At 42.2% G+C, this 22143-nt stretch overlaps 1 protein-coding gene and 1 long non-coding RNA gene across 5 annotated transcripts; one reads left to right on the top strand and one right to left on the bottom strand.

Annotated features, from left to right (window-relative positions):
• Positions 1-1323: 1323 nt before the first annotated feature.
• Positions 1324-14677, bottom strand: CDKN3 (cyclin dependent kinase inhibitor 3). Of its 2 annotated transcripts, XM_037054337.1 has the most exons (8): positions 14571-14677; positions 12321-12403; positions 10753-10808; positions 10190-10234; positions 8050-8272; positions 5958-5989; positions 3976-4079; positions 1324-1544 (listed from the first exon to the last, which is right to left on the bottom strand). In XM_037054337.1, the coding sequence occupies exons 1-8, from the start codon at positions 14577-14579 to the stop codon at positions 1458-1460; spliced, it is 639 nt and encodes a 212-aa protein (XP_036910232.1). In that variant the 5' UTR covers positions 14580-14677; the 3' UTR covers positions 1324-1457. The 2 variants fall into 2 exon arrangements, with proteins under 2 accessions (XP_036910232.1, XP_036910233.1); XM_037054338.1 differs by lacking the exon at positions 10190-10234.
• A 1959-nt stretch (positions 14678-16636) lies between these two features.
• On the top strand, positions 16637-20854 carry LOC118992412 (uncharacterized). 3 transcript variants are annotated; one of them, XR_005067633.1, is made up of 3 exons: positions 16637-16784; positions 19510-19628; positions 19771-20854. It is a non-coding gene; the product is annotated as an uncharacterized LOC118992412 (long non-coding RNA). The 3 variants fall into 3 exon arrangements; XR_005067631.1 differs by having other exon boundaries at positions 16637-16920; XR_005067632.1 differs by having other exon boundaries at positions 16638-16824.
• The last annotated feature ends 1289 nt before the right edge of the window (positions 20855-22143 follow it).

Raw genomic sequence — 22143 nt, 5'->3', positions numbered from 1 at the left:
GTACTAAAATATTGATTGTATATCATGGTAAATACTGGATCTTTGGTCTGAAGTTCCCAAACAGCATTAGTAATTGGATTACTACATAGCAGAAAGAACGAACTCCTACCTTTTGTGACAGCATGGATGGAACTGGAGAATATGCTAAGTGAAATGAGTCAGTGAAAAACAAATATCATATGATGTCACCTATAAGAGGAATCTAATGGACAAAATAAACTAATGAACAAAATAGAACCACAGGTATGGAAACATGGAACAGACTGAAGGTGATCAAGAGGGGAGGTGGGAGGGGGATAATGGTGGGAAATAGGGAAGGGGCTAGACAACATGAGTGAATGACCCACAGACATGGACAACAGTATGGGGATTGACTGGGAGCTGAGGCAGGGGGTGGGATGGGTGGAGGAGGGCAAAGGGGGAAAATTGGGACAACTAATAGAATAACAATTTTTAAAAATTTTAAAAGTTCCGTAATGAAATTAAAGCAGTTCAGAAGCAGCAAGAGGAATAGGAGACAAAATAAGCTTTTTTGGGATAATTACACAATTATTTAAAAACTAAGTTTTGATGTGGTGAAATTTACTTTGTCTTGTGTGCAACTGCCTATGACCCCAGGCTCACATTCATGATGACCAGTATCCAAGAGAGCCAGGGACCTGCCTCTTACGACATTGGAACCACCGATACCTGTGAAAACAGGTGGCTTTGACTCCTTGTATAATCTTTGTCTATGGTCCAAATGACTGCGTTTGGTAGTTCAATGTTGAATTTAAAGAGAAAAAAGTGTTTGGTAGCATGAGGTAAGGTGAAGGAGTGAGAGAAGTGGAGATTGTTAATCTACAAGTGCTTGATGCAATAAATGTGAAAGAGGGATTAAATTCATTCTGTGTAGTTTCTAGGGTGGAAAAAAAATGTTCTAAAAACAGCAGCCATCTGAACCAAGAATTCCTTGTCTCTGAAAATTGGATAAACACGTGCTGGGGAGGATCCGCTGTTGGGAGGGAGGTGGCTGGATGATTCATAGGGTCCCACACAATTGTATGTCTATGAAGAAGGAGAAGCGAGAGATTTGGAGGGGAATAAAGGGTGAAAGTTACTGAAATAATTTTAGCTTGGGTACTTACACCAATTTTCACACTTCATACTCTGTTATATGCCACCCAGTAGTTAACAAATATTAAATGAGGTCAGTGTTTAGTAAATAATACAAATATGCAATAAAATATTTTTTCTGTGTGTTTTCAGCTTGATCTGCATTTCATATCTAAAAAAATTATATAACAATTTTTATATCTCCTATAAGAGATGAAAGAGACTCAGTGAAATTTGTCAATAAAAGCTTTAGGAATATCTGCACATATTCATTTACATTCAAGTTGGTAACAATAGTTCAAATCTTGTTAAGAGAACTCAAGTATCAGACACGGTCACATATATGCTGTTTGCAATTCTCTTTATCTAGATACAGATCTTGATAGTGAATCTCTTGATGACAGATGTGCAGCTAGTTTGTCCCGGAATTCATGAAGATAATTATATTGCTGAAAAAAATTAAGATAAATTAAAATACATTGTAGAAAACTAACTAAAGTAGTCACAATGCTGGTAGGAATCAGGAGTCAAAACCATTTGCTAAGAACAGGTCTACATCCTTTGCAGGTAAGCAAGCGTTTCTCTTTCAGTAAAGCTACATGAAATGTGAAAAACTTGCTTTAAAAATCCAGCTAGAAATGAATGATCTATAAATCTGTAAAAATCCTTTCTGTCTTCACTGGCAGGAGCAAATAACATTAAAAGTAATCCATGAAGCCGTTCTTTTTTGCTAGTGCATTTTCCTGGGGCTGGGGGTGGAGAAAGGGCGGTAAGGAGGGAGGAGAAAGCACTTTCTGTAATAATTAACAGTGGTATGGTCAAGAAAGTAAATTTCTTAAAGAAAACGTCCCCTTCCCCCCACCCTTTTTTTGCATTTTTGTGATGACAAGCCATTTGGAATAATTTTCATAGTAGTCAATATTACAAATCATTAATTTTAACTTAAATTAAAAAAATTTATTAAATCAAAATAGCATTCTTATTGTGCTAATCATTTTGTCTCCTGACCAAGGGGTTAAAATCTCGTACGCTCGTGGGGAACAGCCTGCGTGCCACAGAATGCTGAGGTGATGAACCACAGCCTGTACTAATGCTTAGTTCTCTCCAAGATTCAAGATGTAAACTCACATATACCTGTGTACATGTACACACGTTTGATGGTGTATCTTGTTTCAAAGACAGACTTAACGTCTTGAATTTGAAGCACCGCTTGATTTTAGCACAATAAAGGGAGCTCTATTTTCAGAACCTGAGCAGTGAAGTGGATCCTGTGTGGACTGTTTTGTGAATGGCCTTATCTGTGCCCTGAGATTCAGGCTGCTTGGTGAATTTATCAGTTATAGTATTCACATTCATTCTGCTTGGTCAGACTTGCAGAGGGACTGACTGTCCAGCTCAGGGAGCTGCCTAAAGGCCAGGATTCTTTAGTGCCTGCCCCAGTTTAGCTTTACAGAGCTACAAATAAAGCAAAAGCTGTAGAATTTTTTCAGCAACACGATTAATATATCATTGGGTACTGCCACCACAGTGTTTTTTTGAAGGGCAAAGTCAGCCCTGACTGGTGTGGCTTAGTGGGTTGAATTGAACGGGCAACCTTTTGGCAACCAAAAGGTTGGGGCACATGCCTGGGTTGTGGGTCAGGTCCCTGGCTGGGGACCTGTGAGAGGCAACTGGTCGATGTTTCACACATCGATGTTTCTTTCTCCCTCCCTTTCCTCTCTAAAAATAAAGTCTTTTTTAAAAAGGGTGAAGTCTACATGGACAATGTCACTTAGATTATGGACAGTGAAAGATAATTAGCGTTGCTGTACATTTTTTGTACCATTTGTCTATTAAATGTTTTGGTGGTATAATGGGATCTTCATTAGAGCTTTGTGGACAGAAATCTAACCAAGAAACTACTAAGTTTATAGTAACTGTCTCATTTTTCCAAGTGAGAGGATGCACTCCCGGAACTGAACAGGCAAAACCTGAGCAGTTGCAGATCCTGAAAGAGTACACTGGGACATTCAATTTTTTCATTATTTTGTTTGCAATACTGTGAACTTTTTAACACCTCCAGGTTATATTTAAATACAAATTTTATTTTATCTTGAATCTTTTTTAAAAAAAGATTTTTACTTAGAGAAGGGAGAGAGAAAGAGTAAGAGAAATGTCAACGTGTGGCCGCCCCCCACTGGGGATCTGGCGTGCAACCCAGGCATGCACCTTGACCGGGAATCGAACCAGTTACCCCTTGGTTCACAGGCTGGCGCTCGATCCATTGAGCCACACTAGCCAGGGCTAAATACAAATTAAAAAAAAAAAATCTAAATCTAAATGGGTGATATATGAAAAATAGGATGCTTTGGATTTTCACTGCCCTTTTGATGCCATAAGCGGTTCAGAACCAGCAACCCTAAGATCTGCTTCATTGGTGCATGGATTATTTTGAGCTAAAGGCACATGAGACCCAGTGGGCCTTCTGCCACCACCCCTCAACCGGAACTGTCTAGATGGATCTGAATTAGGGGCCTTGTCCACACTGAGACGTTGATGATAACCCATCCACTATATGGCTGGGCAAACTACTGATCACTGAATGCATGTTTTCCCTGCAGTGACATTCTGGAGCCCCAAGGTGCCTGGCCTCATCCCCAGCTCAGAATATATGTGTCATTTTCCATTTGTCTCTTACTCCTGTATGTGTAGTTCCCATGTGCATGAAATTACATTTGATTTTTCTCTTGTTGATCTGTTTCCCATTGCTTTGGTTATTCCACCAGCCAAAAAGAACTAGAGGAGGGAAGGGGAAGGTTTTTCCTTCCCCCACCAGGCTGAATTCCACTGTATTTGTGTCCCCCCTCATCACACCTGCGCAGAGACGGGCAGCCTCCTCACCTTTATGGTCTGTATGGCCCCAGACCCTCGCAGGTCTCTCAGGCTGTCTATGGCTTGCTGCGGCGACACCGCGTCGGACAGGTAGAGTAGGAGACAGGCGGCTACTAACAGAACGTGATTGGAAAATAGTGTGTCATTAAATAATAACAGGGTATTTTATCTTTAATTAGACTTATATTGGTACAGAAGATGAAGTTTGGTATAGTTGTTTGAAATAAAAGACTGAGGCCTTAGTATGTGTTTTTGACATTTAAATTATGATTTTAAATGACTGGTTTTATGAAAGTTTAGCACTGGCTTCATTCTCTAGTTTTTTGTTACGTAGCTTTATTGAGTTAAAATGCACCACGTAAGGGTGCATTTTAAAGTGTACAAGTCAGTGGACTGCAGTGGCTTCACAGACAGGAGCAGCCACCACCAAAGTCAGTTGCAGGGCCTTGTCATCACCTCCAAAACGAAACCCTGAACCCTGTTCTTATCATTCCCCTTCCATCCCATCACCCCTGCCCTAAGCAGCCAAGAGTCTGCTTTCTGTCTCTGTAGATTTGCCTGTTCCGGGCATTTTATATAAATGGAATCACACGTGGGCCTTTGTGACTGGCTTCTTTCATGTAGCGTGATGTGTTCAAGATTCACACACACTATGGCATGTGTCAGCGCTTCCCTCCTTTTTATGGATGAACAGGTCATTACATGGGTCCACACTTTTGTTTATTTTCAGTGGATGGGCATGGAGGTTGTTTCCATCTTTTGGCTTTTAGGAATAATGCTGCTATAAACATTCATGTATAAGTTTTTGTGTGGACAAATGCTTTTATTTCTCTTGGGTCTATACCGAGAGTGGAATTGCTGGGTCATACGGTAACTCTGTGTTTAACTGTTTGAGGGGCTGCCTGTCTTCCAGCACAGCTGCACCGTTCTACATTCCCACCAGCAGCGTATGAGGGTTCCAGCTTCTCCACATACTAGCGGATGCTCACTACCCTTTCTTTTGGATAATAGCCATCCTAATGGGTGTTAAGTGGTATCTCACTGTGTGGCTTTGTTTTGCATTTTCTTTTCTTTCTTTTTTTATATTTATTTATTTTTAGAGGGGAAGGAAAGAGGGAGAGAAACATCAATGTATGGTTGCCTTTTGTGCGTCTCCTGCTGGTAGTTAGCCTGCAAAGAACCGGCCTGCAACCCAGGCATGTGCCCTGACTGGGAATTGAACCGCAATCGTCTGGTTCGCAGGCCCGTGCTCAATCCACTGAGCTACGCCAGCCAGGGCAAGTTTTGCATTTTCTTGATGACCAGATGTTGAACATCTTTTCATATGCTTATTGGTCATTTGTATATTTTGTTTGGAGAAATATCTATTCGGATTTTTTTAATTGGACTGTTTGTCTTATTATTGAGTTGTAAGAGTTCTTTATATATTCTAGGTGAGTCCCTTATCAGATATATGGTTGGTAAATATTTTCCCCATTTTGTGAGTTGACTTCTGATTTTGATGGCGTTCTTTGAAACACAAAAGTTTCTAATTTCCATACTGTCCCAAACTAAAAGGAATCACTGTTACTCCAGTGTGGCATTTCATTACCTGTTGTTTTCCCTAACACATTTATAAAAAGTTTAAAGTTAACATATGGTAATTAACTTTGGTTTTCACACTTATGTTACCAGTGGATATTATTTAGAAATACTGTCAGTATACCACCTGCATAGGAATAACAAAACAAAACAAAACACAAGAATGCAGGTGCTAAGACTTCTAAATTTTGTTTTGAAGAATCCTCTGAAACAATGCTGAAACACCACCCAGTCCCACCTCAGCTTCCTAGGGGACACCCAATTTAGGGCCTGAAATGAACCAATGGGTCTTAGCAGACTTGTGCTGTGTTTTGTTTCGTTTTCATACAGTGGGCATATGGCCCAGAAACAGGAGTCTGTGTACTTTGAAGTTAAAAAAAAAACCTGAGTAACGAAAATAGATTTCTTACCAAGACAAGATCTTCCAATTCCTCCGTAACAGCTGAAAGGGAAGTAGAGTTTTGGAATTTGTATATTTTCTTTCCATCCCAACAATCATAACCAAAAACTTATTCTTTCTGCCACTTATTTCAAACGCCAATGCCTGGCACAGTGCCTTGCACACCAAGATTAATGAGCATTTTTTAATTAATGGAGAGCGAAGTGCTTATCTGTTGGACATTCAAACACCTCTAAGGATCAAGGCTGGCAAGGCCTATTTGGTGACCTCTTCAACCACCAGGATCTACATCAGAGGTGGACTTAGTGACAAGCACTGAAATGATAGAAATTAGACTGTTTTACCAGTTGCCACTTGGACTATCTTCCCGCCTGAATAAAACCTCGGTGGTTACGGTTTTACTGCTGTCCGTATAGTAACCCCTCATGTATCTAAAGAGAGCACGGAGGTAGCGTGCCACAGAGGGTCAGCATGGGCTCCGGAGCCCCACGGCCGGGGTGAATCCTAGACCTGCCATTGATAAGACATGTGAACGCAGGCAAGTTACTTAGCTTCTCTGGGCCTCAGCCTTTTCCCCTGTAACATGGGGACAGCAACAGTGAGAACTGAGTGAGGTAACATCTGTGAAGGACTCAGACCAGAGCTTGGCACAGAGTAAGAAGTTCACATTAGCATTGTGAAGATACTAGCAATTCTGCATAACTGAACTTTCCAAAAAATGAGGATTAACCTTAAAAGCAACAAAACTATTTCATCATTTTCAAAGACCCTGCACAATGAGTACACACTTCCTAACTTTCTTAGAAGTTATGCCAAACCTAACTGGGTGCTGGCGACCTATCCTGAACATCAGTTACTACACTATTGTAGATGAAGCTGTGGGAGGTCTTGTGATAGGATGTGAGACAGCGGACTAGACCTTTAGAGGATTCATGAGCTTCCCTTCTACTCAGTGTCCCAGACGTAGGTCTGTCTCACAGATGAGGGTCTACTGCAGAAAGGTAGAACACTGCCAAGGCTTCCTGCAAGATGAATACTTCTTCACACCTCATGCTATGCTTATCTTTCCTCCTTTCTGATTCCTACTCAGCCTTCAAAACCCAGCTCAAATTTCATTGCCCAAAATGCTTTGTGCCCAACAGAAACCACGGCTGTCCTGTGTGCTGCCTCACACACACCTTGTGCGAGTCCTGTTGCACTTACGTGGTATTGTCTTTAGCTGTGGGTTCCCTGAGGGTGGGGGCTGTGCTTCACAGTGTGTGTTTGGGATTCAGTTTGGGATACCGTGGGTGTTAGAGGGTGAATTGTGTCCCCAGAAAGATGCGTTGAAGTCCTGTGAATGTGACCTTAGTTGGAAATAGGGTCTTTGCAGGTGTAATCAAGGTAAGATGAGGTCGTTGTGGTGGGCCCTGACCTAATCTGACAGGTGTCCTTATGAGAGGAAATACCGTATGAAGACACAAACGCACAGGGAGAATCCCAAGATAACAGAGGCAGAGGCTGCAGTGATGCGGCTGCAAGCCAAGCAATGCTGAGGACTGACAGCCACCACTGGAAACCGGGAGAGGCGAGGAAGGATCCTGTCTAGACTCTGTCTAGAGTCTCAGAGGGAGTGTGGCTGTTGGTTTTGATGTGGGGCTTCTAGCCTCCTGAACTGAGACAAAATAAACTGTTGTTTTAAGCTGTCCGGTCTGCGGTACTTTGTTACAAAAACCCTGGGAGATAGTATATCGTGGTAGGCAAGCAGGATTCGCTGACTTTATAAAATAATGAAAATGTCTGGGGACGACCAGTGAGACAGCATCAGTGGAAAGACAGAAAATGACCAGACCCTGTTTCCAAGGGATAAACCCAAAAGCTGTCTAGCAATGGGAGCTCTCAAGGATGGCAGAATGGATAAAAACTGTCTTTGTCACAGTTACTTCACAACACCTTTGAAAGGTCTGGGACAAAGAAAAATTCCAGTCATCAGATGTTAAGATTTCTTTTACAGATGCATTGTTTCTTTTTGATCCTTGCAACAAAAGGTAGGTAATAACTAAATATAATCCGAGACATCATTCTGACGACATTTCTCATGTATGGAGAAAAAGAGAACTTACTGTATTAAGGTTTTTCGGTTATTTTTAAGGCAGATTGTCAGTGCCTCCATTATTTCACAGCAGCTGGCTATGTCAGGAGTCCCTCCCTCTGGGATTGGGTGGTGGTGAGTGATGATTCCATACTGCTGGTAGAGGGTCAGAAGGTTTGGAACTCTGTATTTGGACAGTTCTCCTCTGGTGCAGAAAACAAATATGTCCTGTATACCACAGCTCTTTAGTTCTTCTGCCAATAGACCAAGATACAGACACACACGTGCAAAACATCACGAATTTAATTCCAGTCGAGAGGGAGAATATGGAGTTACATTTCTTACACTAAACACATAACAAATGACAATCTATAAATTTGAAGTATTTACTGATAATCTACAACAGTATTGATATGTCTTCGAACTAGGGTGAAAATCAAGTCACTAAGCATGAAATAGGATTTAGAAACATCTGAAATGAAGGGTGATGAAAATTAAACCTGGCTTTATAAGTCAACATACTTTTCACTGAATTTTAAGATGAGTCAATTATATTGCTATTCTTGAAAAAAAATTACAAGAATTTTTTGTGTGTTTAAAAATACCTACTATTTCAACATAAACTCTCGAGAAGGGATGATAGCACTCTCCCCCCCACCTCCGTCTGCTCACAAAACCAGTCCCGTTTGCTGCTTTCACGTTCTACCCTAGGCATTGCATATAAAATCTCCAGCACAGCCATGGTGCCAGAGCTCTGGTGTTCTCCCTAGTATTCACGCTGTGCCACACCGTCCTGTATTTAACTTACACACTAGGTCCCTAGGAAATAAGGCATTAGAATTATGCAACTTAGTTACTTCTACTATACTGAAGATGAACTAAGCAACAGTACCCTAGGCCATTCTATACACCAGAACTTACTTTCCTTTTAGATTTTATTTATTTTTTAGAGAGAGGGGAAGGGAAGGAGAAAGAGGTTGAGAATCCATCGGTTGCCTCCTGCATACCCACCAGCTGGGACCTGGTCCACAACCCAGGCATGTCCCCTCTTTGGGAATCGAGCCACTTTTGGTTTGCAGGCTGCTCAGCCAGCTGAACCACACCAGCCAGGGCTACACCAGAACTTTATTATGGCAATATTCACTCTAGAGGATTTGGTCATAATGAATAACTAATTCTGGCTGATGTGAGCCTTGTCCCCATCTCCACCTCCTAAATCCAAGGACATTTATCTATTTAAGTATTATACAAAGTGCCTTTGATCATGTACCTCTAGATTTGCACTTGAAATGTGACTAGATTGAAATGTTTTCTAAGTGAATAATACATATCTAATTTCAATGATTAAATACAAAAATACTCATCAATAATCTGTTTTATAATAAACACCTATTGAAATGATACTATTTAGGCTACATTAGGTTAAATAGCATATGTTATTAAATTAATTTCACCTGTTTTTACTTTTTAACATGGCAACTAGAAAATGTGAAGTTACATATATGGCTCCTATTAGTGGGGATCCCATTATATTTCTTACTGGCCAGGGATGCTCCAGATAACACTGTTACATTGGGAAAGTTCAATTATACAGTGGTTTTTCACATTCCCTGGAGAGGACTCTTAGGAGGAAGCATAGTAACTGCTTAAGGAGACTCTAGGTCTCCCCGCAGCAAGCACTGTCTTCTGGTTTGTCTGTTGGATTCCATTGGAATACAGAAGGTTTCATAAAATATTGGCAACCCCTTTTGTAGAAGGTACTAAATAAACAGGGCTTTCCAAAATGTGTAAGATTGGTTCTTGAATCAGTGATTTCCATGAATGTTCTCCAAATGGAGATTTCCTACCATGGTGGGTGTCTCTAAATCAGAAAATCTTTACAAATACTACAAGGGTCAATTAATCTATTAGCCTCTTTAAGTCCTTTCGGGTAGGTAAGGAATACATTGGAGGAAGTACATCAGCAAGTTGATAGTCTAAATTAACCAGGAAGAAATTTTAAGATTTCAACAAGTCTATAAGGTCAGAATCAAGCAGTATTACATTTTTATTCCAATCAAATGACATTGGTGGGACTAGTAGCCTTGACGATTCCAGGCTAACTAGGACAGAATATTTTGAAAATCTGAGTTTTTTAGTATCATGCAACAGTTTCATCATATTATACCTACCTGTATCTTTTTGGATATTTCTTCTAATATCTTTAAATTTACAACCTATAAGTAGTAATAAGACAAGTGAACAAGTCAGTTTTTGGTCATATAACAACAAGTACACTTTAACACAGTATAGCTACTTTAGAAAGTCATTCCCTATGAACATTTGCATGTTTCATTTCCATTTTGAACGTAAATTTCAATTTCTTATATTCTTAGGACTATAATCCAGGGATCTATGATCCCAGCTGAAGAAACTCCTAATATAAAGTTTATTTATGCCATGTCCTTTCCATAACAAGTACTTGGCTACAGTCTTCAGCCTCATGTTTTACTCAGTATTTAAACTATATTAAGATAGGTAAGTCAGAAACACAGAACTGTAAGTGTGGGTCCAGAAGGGGTGAAGAGTGGATCTATGTTCCTTTATCTATGGCCACCGTAAGGGCTCCCAAGAGTGACTCCCCATGTTGACGGCCTATGAAATTCTAATAATACAGAGAATAATGTGTTAGTTGACCAAACAAACAAAAAGCCTTTAAAAATATCAACAAGAAGCCATGTGTCGTGTTACCCACCTGGAAGAGCGCATAAACCAAGAAACTGAGAACAATTCACTGGTGACAGGGGTAGCCTGAAAAGAAAAGAAAACTTTTAAGTTTAGTTCAGCTTTTAAAAAGTTATAAATGGAAATGCAATGTAACAAATGTGTGTGCTTGCCAATGAACAGGGATGTTTTAAAGGTTACTGTACTCACAAAACAAAAATTCATAGTCAAATATCAATGTGTTGCTCACAAAAAGGGAAGTTTTGAAGCAGAGACTTATCCCTTGCTTTGTTACCATTTAAGCCCTAAAAGGTGGCAAGACTAGAATGCCTACAGCTAGTATAAAGTGCACTTAAGTCATCTGAGATATTCGGTCTTAGCAGCCAAGCTGGAAAATGACCATCTGACAATTTCAGCCCCAGCATTCATTCTACTGTTTTAAGATTTCCTCATAGGACCTCCTTAAACAGATCAAATTTCATATGGTAAAAAATTACAGGCCACCCATTTTTTGTTGTAATGGATTTTGGTTAAAATGAAATAATTTTTGGAAACCACATTCCCATTGGCAGTACCCAGCGGTGAAGGGAGAAGAGGCTTATCTTATTCGCAAGAGAGAAGATGAGTTTAAGGGAAACTTACACTATAGGACACCCCCCACCCCATTTGGGAGGAATAATGGTTGTTAATGCTGTTGTTGAGTTGTTTACATTTACTTTGGTGAAATATTATGTTAATTTATGTTATGAAATATTTTACCACATTTTCTGCTTCAAAATTTTTTTCCATATTTTCCTCTAAAACCTAGGTGCATCTTAGAGCCTGAAACATACATTAAATACCACCTGGCTTTGAAAATTAGATGAATTTTTGAGTTTAAAAGAGGGGTTAGAAGGGATAATGAAAGATAATTGTTATTTGATGACAGAATAAAAAACTTCAGGGATAACACTTATACTGTTTTTCTCTTCCTACATTAGGGAACAGCTTTCTTAAAGAAGGAGATTATTACATTTATAAGCAAGAGAGAAAGAATTTGGTTGCTGGTTGTAGAAAATCTGGTATAACCCATAGTCACTGCGAAGATTTGGAACTTGATTTTATATAGAGACACTGGTATTTGTTATTGTATCTATGGCGATGTGGTTTTTTTCTCAAATGGTCTGCTGACAGATGCATTGCTGTGGAAAGCAGTTCTAGGATTTGACTAAATGATAAATGATTAAATGATAAACGATAAAATGATTAAATACCCTGTTTGGTAAGCATGCTTACTTTTTGGTCATAAAAGAATAAGTAGGTTTCAGTACTAAGTGGGAGATCATTCCAGTCCAATCTCAACTCCTTACTTGTATCTACTGTGGTTTTCTCAAAGTATAACGGACTCCCCCCATCCGGCCCCTGTCCCACCCCACCTGCAAAAAAGCCTAATTCTATCATAGACAGTAAATAAATCACGGTGTTAGACAATCCTGTAAAGATTAGAATTATATAAACAGTGGGAGAGAATCATATTTTCAATATGTTCTTCATGCTACAAAGATTATGACATACATATCAAATATTTTAGCTCATCATTGGTCACAAATGTTAACATACCATGATATCTGAATTGGAGTCTGTTCATCTTCAATAGGCTCTTCATCTGATGAGTCGAACTCACTTGTTTGCAATGAACTAGGCTTCAAAAGAAAATGGTTATGTTAAATAGCTGTAAAGACTATTATGTATAGTCTTAGTACAAATGATCTTTGCTTAAACATGCACTAAATGCATATTTGCAATTTATTCTATATGGAATATCAGAGAGATCAGCTATATCAATTCTAAATTATTGCAACTTACCATCCTATTAATAATTAAGCACTTTGTAGTAGAGAGTGGGTTTGGGAATCAAGACACCTGGCTTCTGGTGTTGGCTCTGCCATTTACTGTTTACAGGATGTCAGTTTATTCTGTTTTCCACAACAGAATAGTGAGATGTATTCATCCCTTCACAAACATTTCCTGGGCACTTTCATTTGCCAAGTTCTGGAGAGCAAAGATCCATAAAATAAAAAGCCTACCTTCAGAATAGTTGGAGACACAGATGTGTGTGTGCACAGATTACAGAAGGAAAATTTAAATGCTAAAATGGAAGTATAATCTATGCAGTTTAGAGCAGAAAAGGAGTGAATGACTACTTAGGGAGCTGGAGAATGCTTCAGAGGTGATGCATTAGCTAGGTTTTGAGGGATGAGCAGGAGGTTTTAGGCAGATAGGGAAGAAGTTAAGGCTATTATGGCAAAAGGAGAAAGGGCTTGTTTATTTTGAAACTGGTATCAGAGCAGAGGTGAAGCTAGAGAAGGATGTAGTTTTACCTACGCCATTTATAAAAAAATAACCCCCATGCAGCCCAGCGGTTTGGTTGAGGTAGGAGTACAGGTGGAATAACTGGCCCTCAACTTTGTGAATCATTGGACTAGAGAGATTGGGGTAGACTCGGTGTGCTAAGGAGTTGGAAGTCAATCCTGTAGGCAGCATGTCTACATGAAGACTGTTGGAGTTTTACAGGACCAATGAAAACACACCTTTCTTCTCCTTAGTTGGACATAGGAAAGGCAAATGGAGATTAGTACGTTAATTTTATTACTGAGCATCATATGGCTTTAAAGCCGTGCTCTGGTGGGCTTCTTCATTCCAGAACTGGATTTCCTATGACAACCCAGGGCTCCTGGGTGGCAGAGAGCACTCCAGAATGGACTATCTGCAGAGAGAAGGGAAGAAAGGGTTGAGCTATCTGTGTTCAGCTCCTCCCAAACTTGAGGATCAGATCACTCACTTGTCCCCAGGGGGACAAGTGGTGAAAGAGGTCATCAGTAGGGAAGGACAGCTGATGTCTCTCCCTGAGATAACATGAGGATTAGTAAGTATAACCACCTAATGACCTTTATAGCTCTGAAGCTATATTCTATAATGGTCTTGTTTGTTATTTCAAGATCACTCTAAGGAGCCCTATTAGGCTATGGATTTGAATTGCTTTGCATCTATCTGTATTATGATTATCAACTCAATTCAAATGAAGGCTCTTCAATAACTTGTCAACCTTAGTGGTAGGTGACGTGAGTCAGGTGGGACTTCGGCTTCTTGCATGTTTTTCTTTCTTTCTTCCTCTTTAAAGCAGTTTTGATGATTTTCAATTTGTGTGGCCCGCTCTCTCAGGCAGGTTTACAAATCCTAACACAGTTGGACGTTTCCACTCGTTAAGACCCAGGGATTCTGAACCTCAGGGAAAGGCACGCAGGGCCAGGTGGCCCCGGGGGATGGTGACAACACCCAGAAGCGAAGGTTGGCAATCGTCGTTCATGAAAATTTCCTCGCCCACCGCAAGGACTGATCCACACGGGGCACAGGGCAGCCCGGTACATCCTTTGGGGATGGGGTATCCGGCAGACTGATAGAGATACACTGAAACTCTCTAAGCCACCGTTTCCTTGGTAAAACGGAGCTAAGCCCTCCTCTGGCAGGGCTGTCGCAAGGCTTAGGTGACTCCGCAAGCGACAGCACACAGCCCCAAGACGCGCACAGCAAATGTCCATCTTCCCTCGTTCTCCATCGACCCTGTTGTTTCGCAGCCATCACTCTCGTGGGTCCCGGGAAGTGCCACCACCCCTACCCATGACGGTTACTGCGCGAGTCGTTCTGCGACCAGCCCCGGGCTGTCCCCGGGCCCAAGCACTGGAGAGCAGAATAAAACTGAGATCCAGAATAAACTGACATCGGTTATACTGTGAGTGGAAGAGCCAACAGCAGAAGCCAGGCCATTCACGTCCCTGTGACTTCGTTCCTCCAAGCCTCACCCCGACTCACCGGCTTCATCGCTGGCCGCCCCACGTCGTGACCGGCCACCTTCTCCCGGTTGCACCAGAGTCTCCGCGGCCCGCGCCGAACCCGCCCCTCCGCTCAGTTCATTGGTATATTCTTTTGTGAGGTGGGCGCGGCGTCTTCTAGGAACCAATCACACTCTCATCCTTTTTGTTACTCCGCCCCCCGGGTGCCTGGCTCGGTATCTAACCGCTCATTGGTTCCTAGGTGGCCTTTGAAAGACGCGCGGGAGGAGGGTCCTGTTGAACTAGGATTAGCTGGTAGAGCTCCTTCCTCCTGCCAGTTAGGAGGATGGAGGGGGCGGGGACAGGGATAGGCGAAAGCGTTTAAAGGCAGCCCCAGGTCTTTGGCAACCCCGGGAAGCCGAGTTTCCTCATGGCAGGATTTTGAAGTGCTGTTAGGGTAGGGAATTTTGTTTTTCTTTTTAAAAAGTTGTTTGAATGACGTGGGAAGGCGGGGCCCTACCCTGGAGTATCTTATGAAAACACATCACATCCCGTAGACTTCATCATTATTGTCATATGTAGAAATACAAATATCATCGAGATGGCAAAAAATCTAGATACTTCGTATGTTTGATATTTTATGTTCTTTACTATTCTAGGATGTAGACAGGTTAGGGTGTAGATCAACCGTCCTGTTCACTAAATATGAATGAAATAATATCGTATGAAGGAAAGATAAAGTCTCCAGATGGTTCCAAGCACCAGTATTTCTAAGATAATCAGCTATAATCTTTCAAAAATGTGTTTGATTTTTCTCTGCTCCATTCTCCAGGGCCCATTTTGCTTGCCATGGGGAAGAGAGTCACCTGGGACGATCTGACAAAAACATGCAGAAGTTTCAGCTCCCTGAACCACATTGTGAAAAACAAGTCTTCCTAACAGAGTTATTAGGAAGAACTCCTTAGTAAAGAATGTGTCACAGTTTGACTTAGAAATTGCATTGGTCAGTTTTCTCCAGAGAGACAGAACCACAGGATATATACATAAAGAGGTTTATTTTAAGGAATTGGCCTCCGCAATTGTGGAGCCTTGGTGGATCCAAAATCCTGGGAGGGAGGAGGTTGAGGGGCTGGAGACTCAGGAACGAGTACGGTTGGAGTTCAGAGGCAGTCAGTCTGCTGTAGAACCAGGATTGGTTGATGTTGCATATGAAGTCCAAAGGCTGATGCAAATGCCCTCTTGTCTTTTTGTTCTACTCATGCCTTCAGCTGATTAGATGAGGCCAACCCACGTTATACAGAGGAGTCTGCTTTGTTCAAAGTTCATCTGGTTAAATATCAATCCCATCCAAAAACACCTCCCAGAAACATCCAGAATAATGCTTGGCAAAATATCTGTGCACCATAGCCCAATCGAGTTGACACAAAATTAGCCATAACAGACATATTAGAAAGCCTTGACTCATCCATTTATTTAGTAAATATTTATTGAGCACCATCTGTGTCGTACATACTATTCAAAGTGCTCGGGATATTGGAGTGAACCATGCAAAGTCCCTGCCTTTATTCAACTCACATGCTATTGAGGAGGTAGGCAGTGATATGTGCTGTGAAGAAAAATTAACATAAGTGGAGCCTGATGAGGATGCCATTCTAGACAGAAAAGTCAAAGACAGCATCTTCGAGGAGATGTCATTTGAGAAACACCCAAATGAAGAGAATGAACCATTTGCGTATTTAGGGGAAGAGCTTTCAATCTGCCTGAGGAGTAAGGAGGTACAAAGGCCCTGAGGTGGGAATATACTAGCTGTGTTCAAGGAACAGCAAGGATGTCAGTATGACAAGGATGTCAGCTGACTGAGTGAGGTGGAGAGTGGTAGGAAGTGAAGCAGGGCCTGCGGTAGGCTTAAGAGCTTCTTTTCTGAAGCATTCAAGAGAGGGTTCCAAGAAAGATTAGGACCTGGGATCTAGGTGAGGTAATTCATATCCCTGTATGACAGGGGGACGGGTGCTCTCTGGGTGGGCTTCAGCATGTTGGTACTTCCTCACTTCCTAGCTCCTGCCTTCTCGCCACTTTCTCCCTTTAATCTGCAGCACCAGGTGTTCCTGACATTTCCTCAGAACATACCTCCTCCCTCGGAATTAAGTCCCACCTGCTTCGAGTGTTGTGCAAGTTCTGCCTCTCTGGCCCCAGCTGGATGTGAGCACAGCTCAGTCTGCTGCAGCGCCTGCTGATTCTGCAGAGGAGAGGAAGGGTGAGCTCCCGCCCCGTGGCAGGAGGGCATAGAGGGCTGGGTAAACTGGAATGTTTCAACTTCTCTTTGTTCTCCCCAACGGGACTGTGTCCAGGCTTGCTCTTTCTTTACCCAAAGACAAACACATCTCACCTAGGTGATGGAGGGTTTCTTTTTTGTTGTTCTTGTTTTGTTTAAGTTTGGTCCCGGGGTTGGTAGACTTTGGCCCATGGACCAAATCCCACGGGCCTGTTTTTGTAAAGTTTAATTGGAACACAGTGGTACTCATTTATCTAAGTGTTGTCTGTGGCTGCTTCTGTGCTGTGACGGCAGAGTTGAATATTTGCAACAGGGTCTGTATGGCCTGCAAAGCCTATGCAAGTATTTGCTGTCTGGTCTTTTACAGAAAAAGATTGCCCACCTCTGTTACATGGTCTGTGGGAGAAATGTATATTTCTTCTAGTAACATCACTTTAAGTATAGTTCTTGCAAAGAGTTTTGGCTTTATTATGTTAAAATATTCTCCGCTTGACTTGGTCCCTTTATTATTGAAGGTCCCACATAAACTAACAAGGATTCTTACTGAGCCTCCTGGTTAAATGGCATCATAGTAACTGGGTTCCTCTCTAATTCCAAGTTTCTTCCTTGAGAGGCGGAGTGGGATCTTCGGTTCAGCCTACCCCACCTGTAGCCTTCAGTTAATTTTCTGATGTAGGACTCACGGCTGTTACCAGAAATGTATGTGGTCAAAACAACGTGGGGGGCTTATCCAAACTGCCAGACAAAAAAGTGTTCACACATGTTCATAGACAGAGGAGTGTTTTGAGAGAAACGCAAAGAGAAATGAAAAACGATAGCCATCAGTAGTTGTACTTGGATGTATGTTTTACAACAGATCTATATTTAAAAACATTTTAATATTAATACCAATGGATTTGACATGTGTTAAGTAGAGGACAAGAGAACACTGGAATTTTAGTGTTAAATGCAACTTGTAGAGAACATACTTCCTCATTCTTGACACAAGAAGTTTAAGAATTTCTCTCGTGATGATTGTCAGATACAGTGTATGACATTTGCTGCAGACATGTGTTATTTTCCCATCACTTATCTCTTTGGAGAGTCACCCCCTTCCAATTTCATGTGGTCTTTTTTTTTTTTTAAGATTTTATTTATTTATCTGTAGAGGGGAAGGGAAGGAGAGAAGTCTCAATGTATGGTTGCCTCTCATGAGTCCCCTGCTGAGAACTGGCCTGCAACCCCGGCATGTGCCCTAACTGGGAATCGAACCGTGATTGTGTGGTTCACAGGCCCGCGCTCAATCCACTGAGCTACACCAGCCAGGGACAATTTCATGTGGTCTTGTTGGGCATGTTTCTGGGACCGACATATTCATGTGCCCTACACCTCTGGTCACAGTTATTGGTCCAGGGAATGCATGTGACCCAAACTGGATTATCCTTCCTGGTCTTGTGTGTTTGGGTTGCTATTATTATTATTATTATCCATTTTTACATTTTAATTTGAAATAATTTCCAACTTGCAGAATCATTGTAAGAATAATACAAAGAACTTCCATTATCCTTCACACACACATATTCATCAATTATAACTTATCTTTTATTGTCCTTTCTCTCAGATAATAGAAGTTGCTTTTATTTTCTTTACTTTCCTGAGGTTTTGGCTTTACTCCACAATAATGCTGAATTCTATTTGCCCTGGATAATTACAGTAGATTATAAAATGTATTTAAAACATTATTTACAAATTTAAAATGCCTTTGCTCTTGTGATTGGAATAGATTGTATTTCCTATAACAATTTTACTCACCCCACCTGCTCTTCTGCAGTGTGCCTTTGTCAGGTCTTATCATGAAGTCGAGTGTACCTCATGATACTTCTCCTCTCAGATATGGACTGGCCTTAGGGACTAGCTTGATGAGTAGAATGTAGCAGAAGTGACAAATGATAAGCTCAATAAAATTTCACACCCATTAATCAGAGCCCAGATCAAGAAACAGAACATTATCAGCTCCCGGGAGCCTCCTTTGTGTCCCTGGCCATTATCCCCCAAAAGGTTGTCACTTTTTGACTTCTGACACTATTGGTTGATTTTGCTTGCTTAGGGGTTGTAATTTTGTGTGTGGCCTCTTTTGCTCAGCTTTATGCTTGTGAGATTCATTCGTGTTGTTGTGGTGCGTAGTTGTACTTGCTCATTTTTGTGGTGGTATTTCATTGTTTGTATATGCTAGAATGTATCTACCCAACCTGCTGTTGATAAACATTAGGTAATTTGCAGCACTGGGCTCTTATGAATTTGTGTTGCTGTACACATTCGCGGCCATGTCTTTTGTTGAACATACGTATACGTTGCTGTTGTGTATATACTAGGAGTAGAAGTGCATATGTTCATTCTTAGTTGATACTGCCAGTTTTCCAAAGAAGTTGTACCAATTCGCACTCCCACTGGCTCTGTGTTAGAATTCTAGCTCAACATCTTTACTAACATTTGGTATTGCCTGTCTTTTTCATCTTAGCCATTTGGTGAGTGAGTCATTTTATTTCAAAGCAGCATCTAATTTCAAATTGTTGAAAGACTAACACTAATCAGTTGGATATTGGGGAGAATCAGTACATACCATTCTTTACAAGGTAGCAAAAGGTTAAAATTTTTAGAATCTTTGGAAAATGTTTCTTTATTATGTGTTCATTAACATGTGTAAGTATTTTCATGCATTATATTATAGATGCAGGTGTTATCAGATGTATATATTTGGGGGGGTTGATGCTTACTTTCGACCACAAAACTACTGATAAGAACCGAGTGACCCCAAGTTAAGAAGGTTCCCAAACTCAGACAACATAGGTGAGTACCTCACCCTGTGATGGAGAAATATTTAAGTTCCCCAGCCGTCATCAACTTGGGGCTAAAATGAAAGTCAAAATAGCCATCCTTTTTGAAATAACATCTCTCTGGTTCTCTCTCTATCCACTCTGTGAAACTGCAGCCCATTTCTTCCTCACAGCAGTTCCATGGTCCTCATAGATGACCTGCTTTGTGCCCCGAGGTGCAAGAGCAAGGCACCACGTGCCTGGCTCTCCAGCTCTCGCTGGCTGTGATAGTGGCTCCAATCCCTGCCCGACCCTGGATCGTGTTGACAACATGCTGGCACCCACTGAAGGTGCTGAACTAGCCACCAGTGTCCCACCCAACTGTGGTGCCAACTGCACCTGCTCTGTTGCTGCTGAAGGCTCTGTCATGTGATCTTGCTAACCCTTGCATCTTTAATGTCCTGTCGCATGGACATTTTAATGAAACAGCTCTTTTTAGTTTCACTGGGTTTTTAAAGCCACGGCACCTGGGTCACAGGATGTCAGGTGCAGCCAACACTGGGTGGAATCATTCCTCCCCTCTGGCCCTGTCTGGGTGTCATTGAACCCAGTTTGTGTACTTTGACTTTTCTGTTAGAGTGAGTTACTTCCCAGCAGTCCTCTGGCCTGGCCTGTAAAAACGGAACAGGGTTATTCCCCTCTCTGCCAGCCATGCCCAGGCTTGTCTGAGTCCTCCATGCTTGGTCTCAAGCTAGGGTGACCGCATGTCTGTGCTGGCCTGGGTCAGTCCTGGTTTATGACTGCTGGACTGGCATAATTATTTACAGCTTTCCCTGCAACTTTTAAGTGTCCAGGTTTGGGTGGTAAATTGTATGGTATGCCTTTCAAGCCATCTCCAGGAAAGTTTTCTAGGGGTGAAACAGAATCAACAGCCCATTTTAGAACAGTCAAGAAAGAATACGTAGAAAAGAATTTTGAACTCCGAAGGCTGGTTGGTGGTGGCACTGCGGTGATCTGCCTAGTTCGCATCCCTGCTTTTCTGCTCAGCCCCAGGGCTGGCAGCCACTTGGCTCCACCTTCAGGCCCTGCTGGGCTCTGGGCCTAGATAGAAAGAGCTGCAATAGGCGGACTGCTCTGAAACTCAGTTGGAGGTTAATAATTGTGGTGATGGGCCCCTCCGGCATTCCCCGTACCCAGCTTTTTTCTAATCTCTGGCTTTTGCTGTTTTTCTGAGAGAGTTTCTGTTTCAGTTCTGAGTGGAGCCCTNTTTAGAACAGTCAAGAAAGAATATGTAGAAAAGAATTTTGAACTCCGAAGGCTGGTTGGTGGTGGCACTGCGGTGATCTGCCTAGTTCGCATCCCTGTTTTTCTGCTCAGCCCCAGGGCTGGCAGCCACTTGGCTCCGCCTTCAGGCCCTGCTGGGCTCTGGGCCTAGATAGAAAGAGCTGCAATAGGCGGACTGCTCTGAAACTCAGTTGGAGGTTAATAATTGTGGTGATGGGCCCCTCCGGCATGCCCCGTACCCAGCTTTTTTCTAATCTCTGGCTTTTGCTGTTTTTCTGAATGAGTTTCTGTTTCAGTTCTGAGTGGAGCCCTAAGTATCTCTTGCCATCCCCCCATCCCTGGCCTGCCCTGGAACTGGACTCTGGCTCCTGACCCTCGGTTAGGTGGGTCCTGCCGTGCACTGCCAGCTCTCTCCAGGTGGCCTGTCCTACCCTGGTATTTGCTGTGCTCCCTCCCACTCCCCCAAAGCACCTGCTCTTTGGGAGCCATTTTGGAACCTCTTGTTGCACCAGCAGGTGGGTTCCCACCACGGTAGGGCGGCCCCTCAGAACGAGCAGGGGCATTGGAGTCACATGACCTGGGCTCACAAGACCCTGACTTCTGAACTCAGGTGTGAATCATTGATGCGGGGCTGGATCAGTCTTTGGGAAAATCAGATCTCTGAACTTGAGGAATCAAGATTGTACTTAAAAGAAACTGGGGGAGAGAGCCTGGACCAGCTGGCTCAATTTCCCACCTTCATGTCAGGAAGTTTGGGCAGCCCCCGGGGCCGGGCCTGTTCCTTCCTTGATGCTACAAGCCCGGGCAGCCCTGTATGGGGTGTGTCACCAGCACCTTTTCCCCTTCTCATCTCACTGGTTTTGGGGAAACCAATTTTTGAAATTTGCCAAAAATGGAGAAAGAATCTTCTGCTCTTTACATCTCTGTCTTTTAGCAATACTTAGTTCACTTTAAATCTAACCTAAGATAAGGAGAAAGAGCATTGCGTTCATCACTTCGCACTGCCCTGAACTCAGAGTGAGGTGGAAACACACACGTTAGGAGCATCCATGGTGGTGACCAAGAAATCGGCAAGGCCGACCAGATAATAGTTGTTCTTCCTGGAATGAGAGGCGGCAGTGGAGAAAAGTAGGGTTTCAGTACACATCTCTCTCCTGTGCAGAAATTCCCCGTGTGGGACTCAGATCTGATGAAATGAGTCAGGCTTACATGTATTCCAGTACATTACAAACGTTTTTCGGCATTCAGAATGACTGGTGTCTCCG

This window comes from Sturnira hondurensis, unplaced genomic scaffold, assembly GCF_014824575.4.
Source record: "Sturnira hondurensis isolate 20B ecotype Veracruz unplaced genomic scaffold, ASM1482457v3 Scaffold0008196, whole genome shotgun sequence".
NCBI classification, from domain to species: Eukaryota; Metazoa; Chordata; class Mammalia; order Chiroptera; family Phyllostomidae; genus Sturnira; species Sturnira hondurensis.
Note: the sequence above shows the minus strand (reverse complement) of the source record. Positions and strands in the feature narration are given on the sequence as shown.

Bases quoted from the DNA above. Each gene is read 5' to 3' on its own strand.
- CDKN3 (XM_037054337.1), bottom strand. The intron at 10,809-12,320 runs GTATGTTAACAT...TTTTCTTTTCAG, and splicing joins ACTCCAATTCAGATATCATG to GCTACCCCTGTCACCAGTGA. The intron at 4,080-5,957 runs GTAAGAAATCTA...ACGTTCTGTTAG, and splicing joins AATTGGAAGATCTTGTCTTG to TAGCCGCCTGTCTCCTACTC.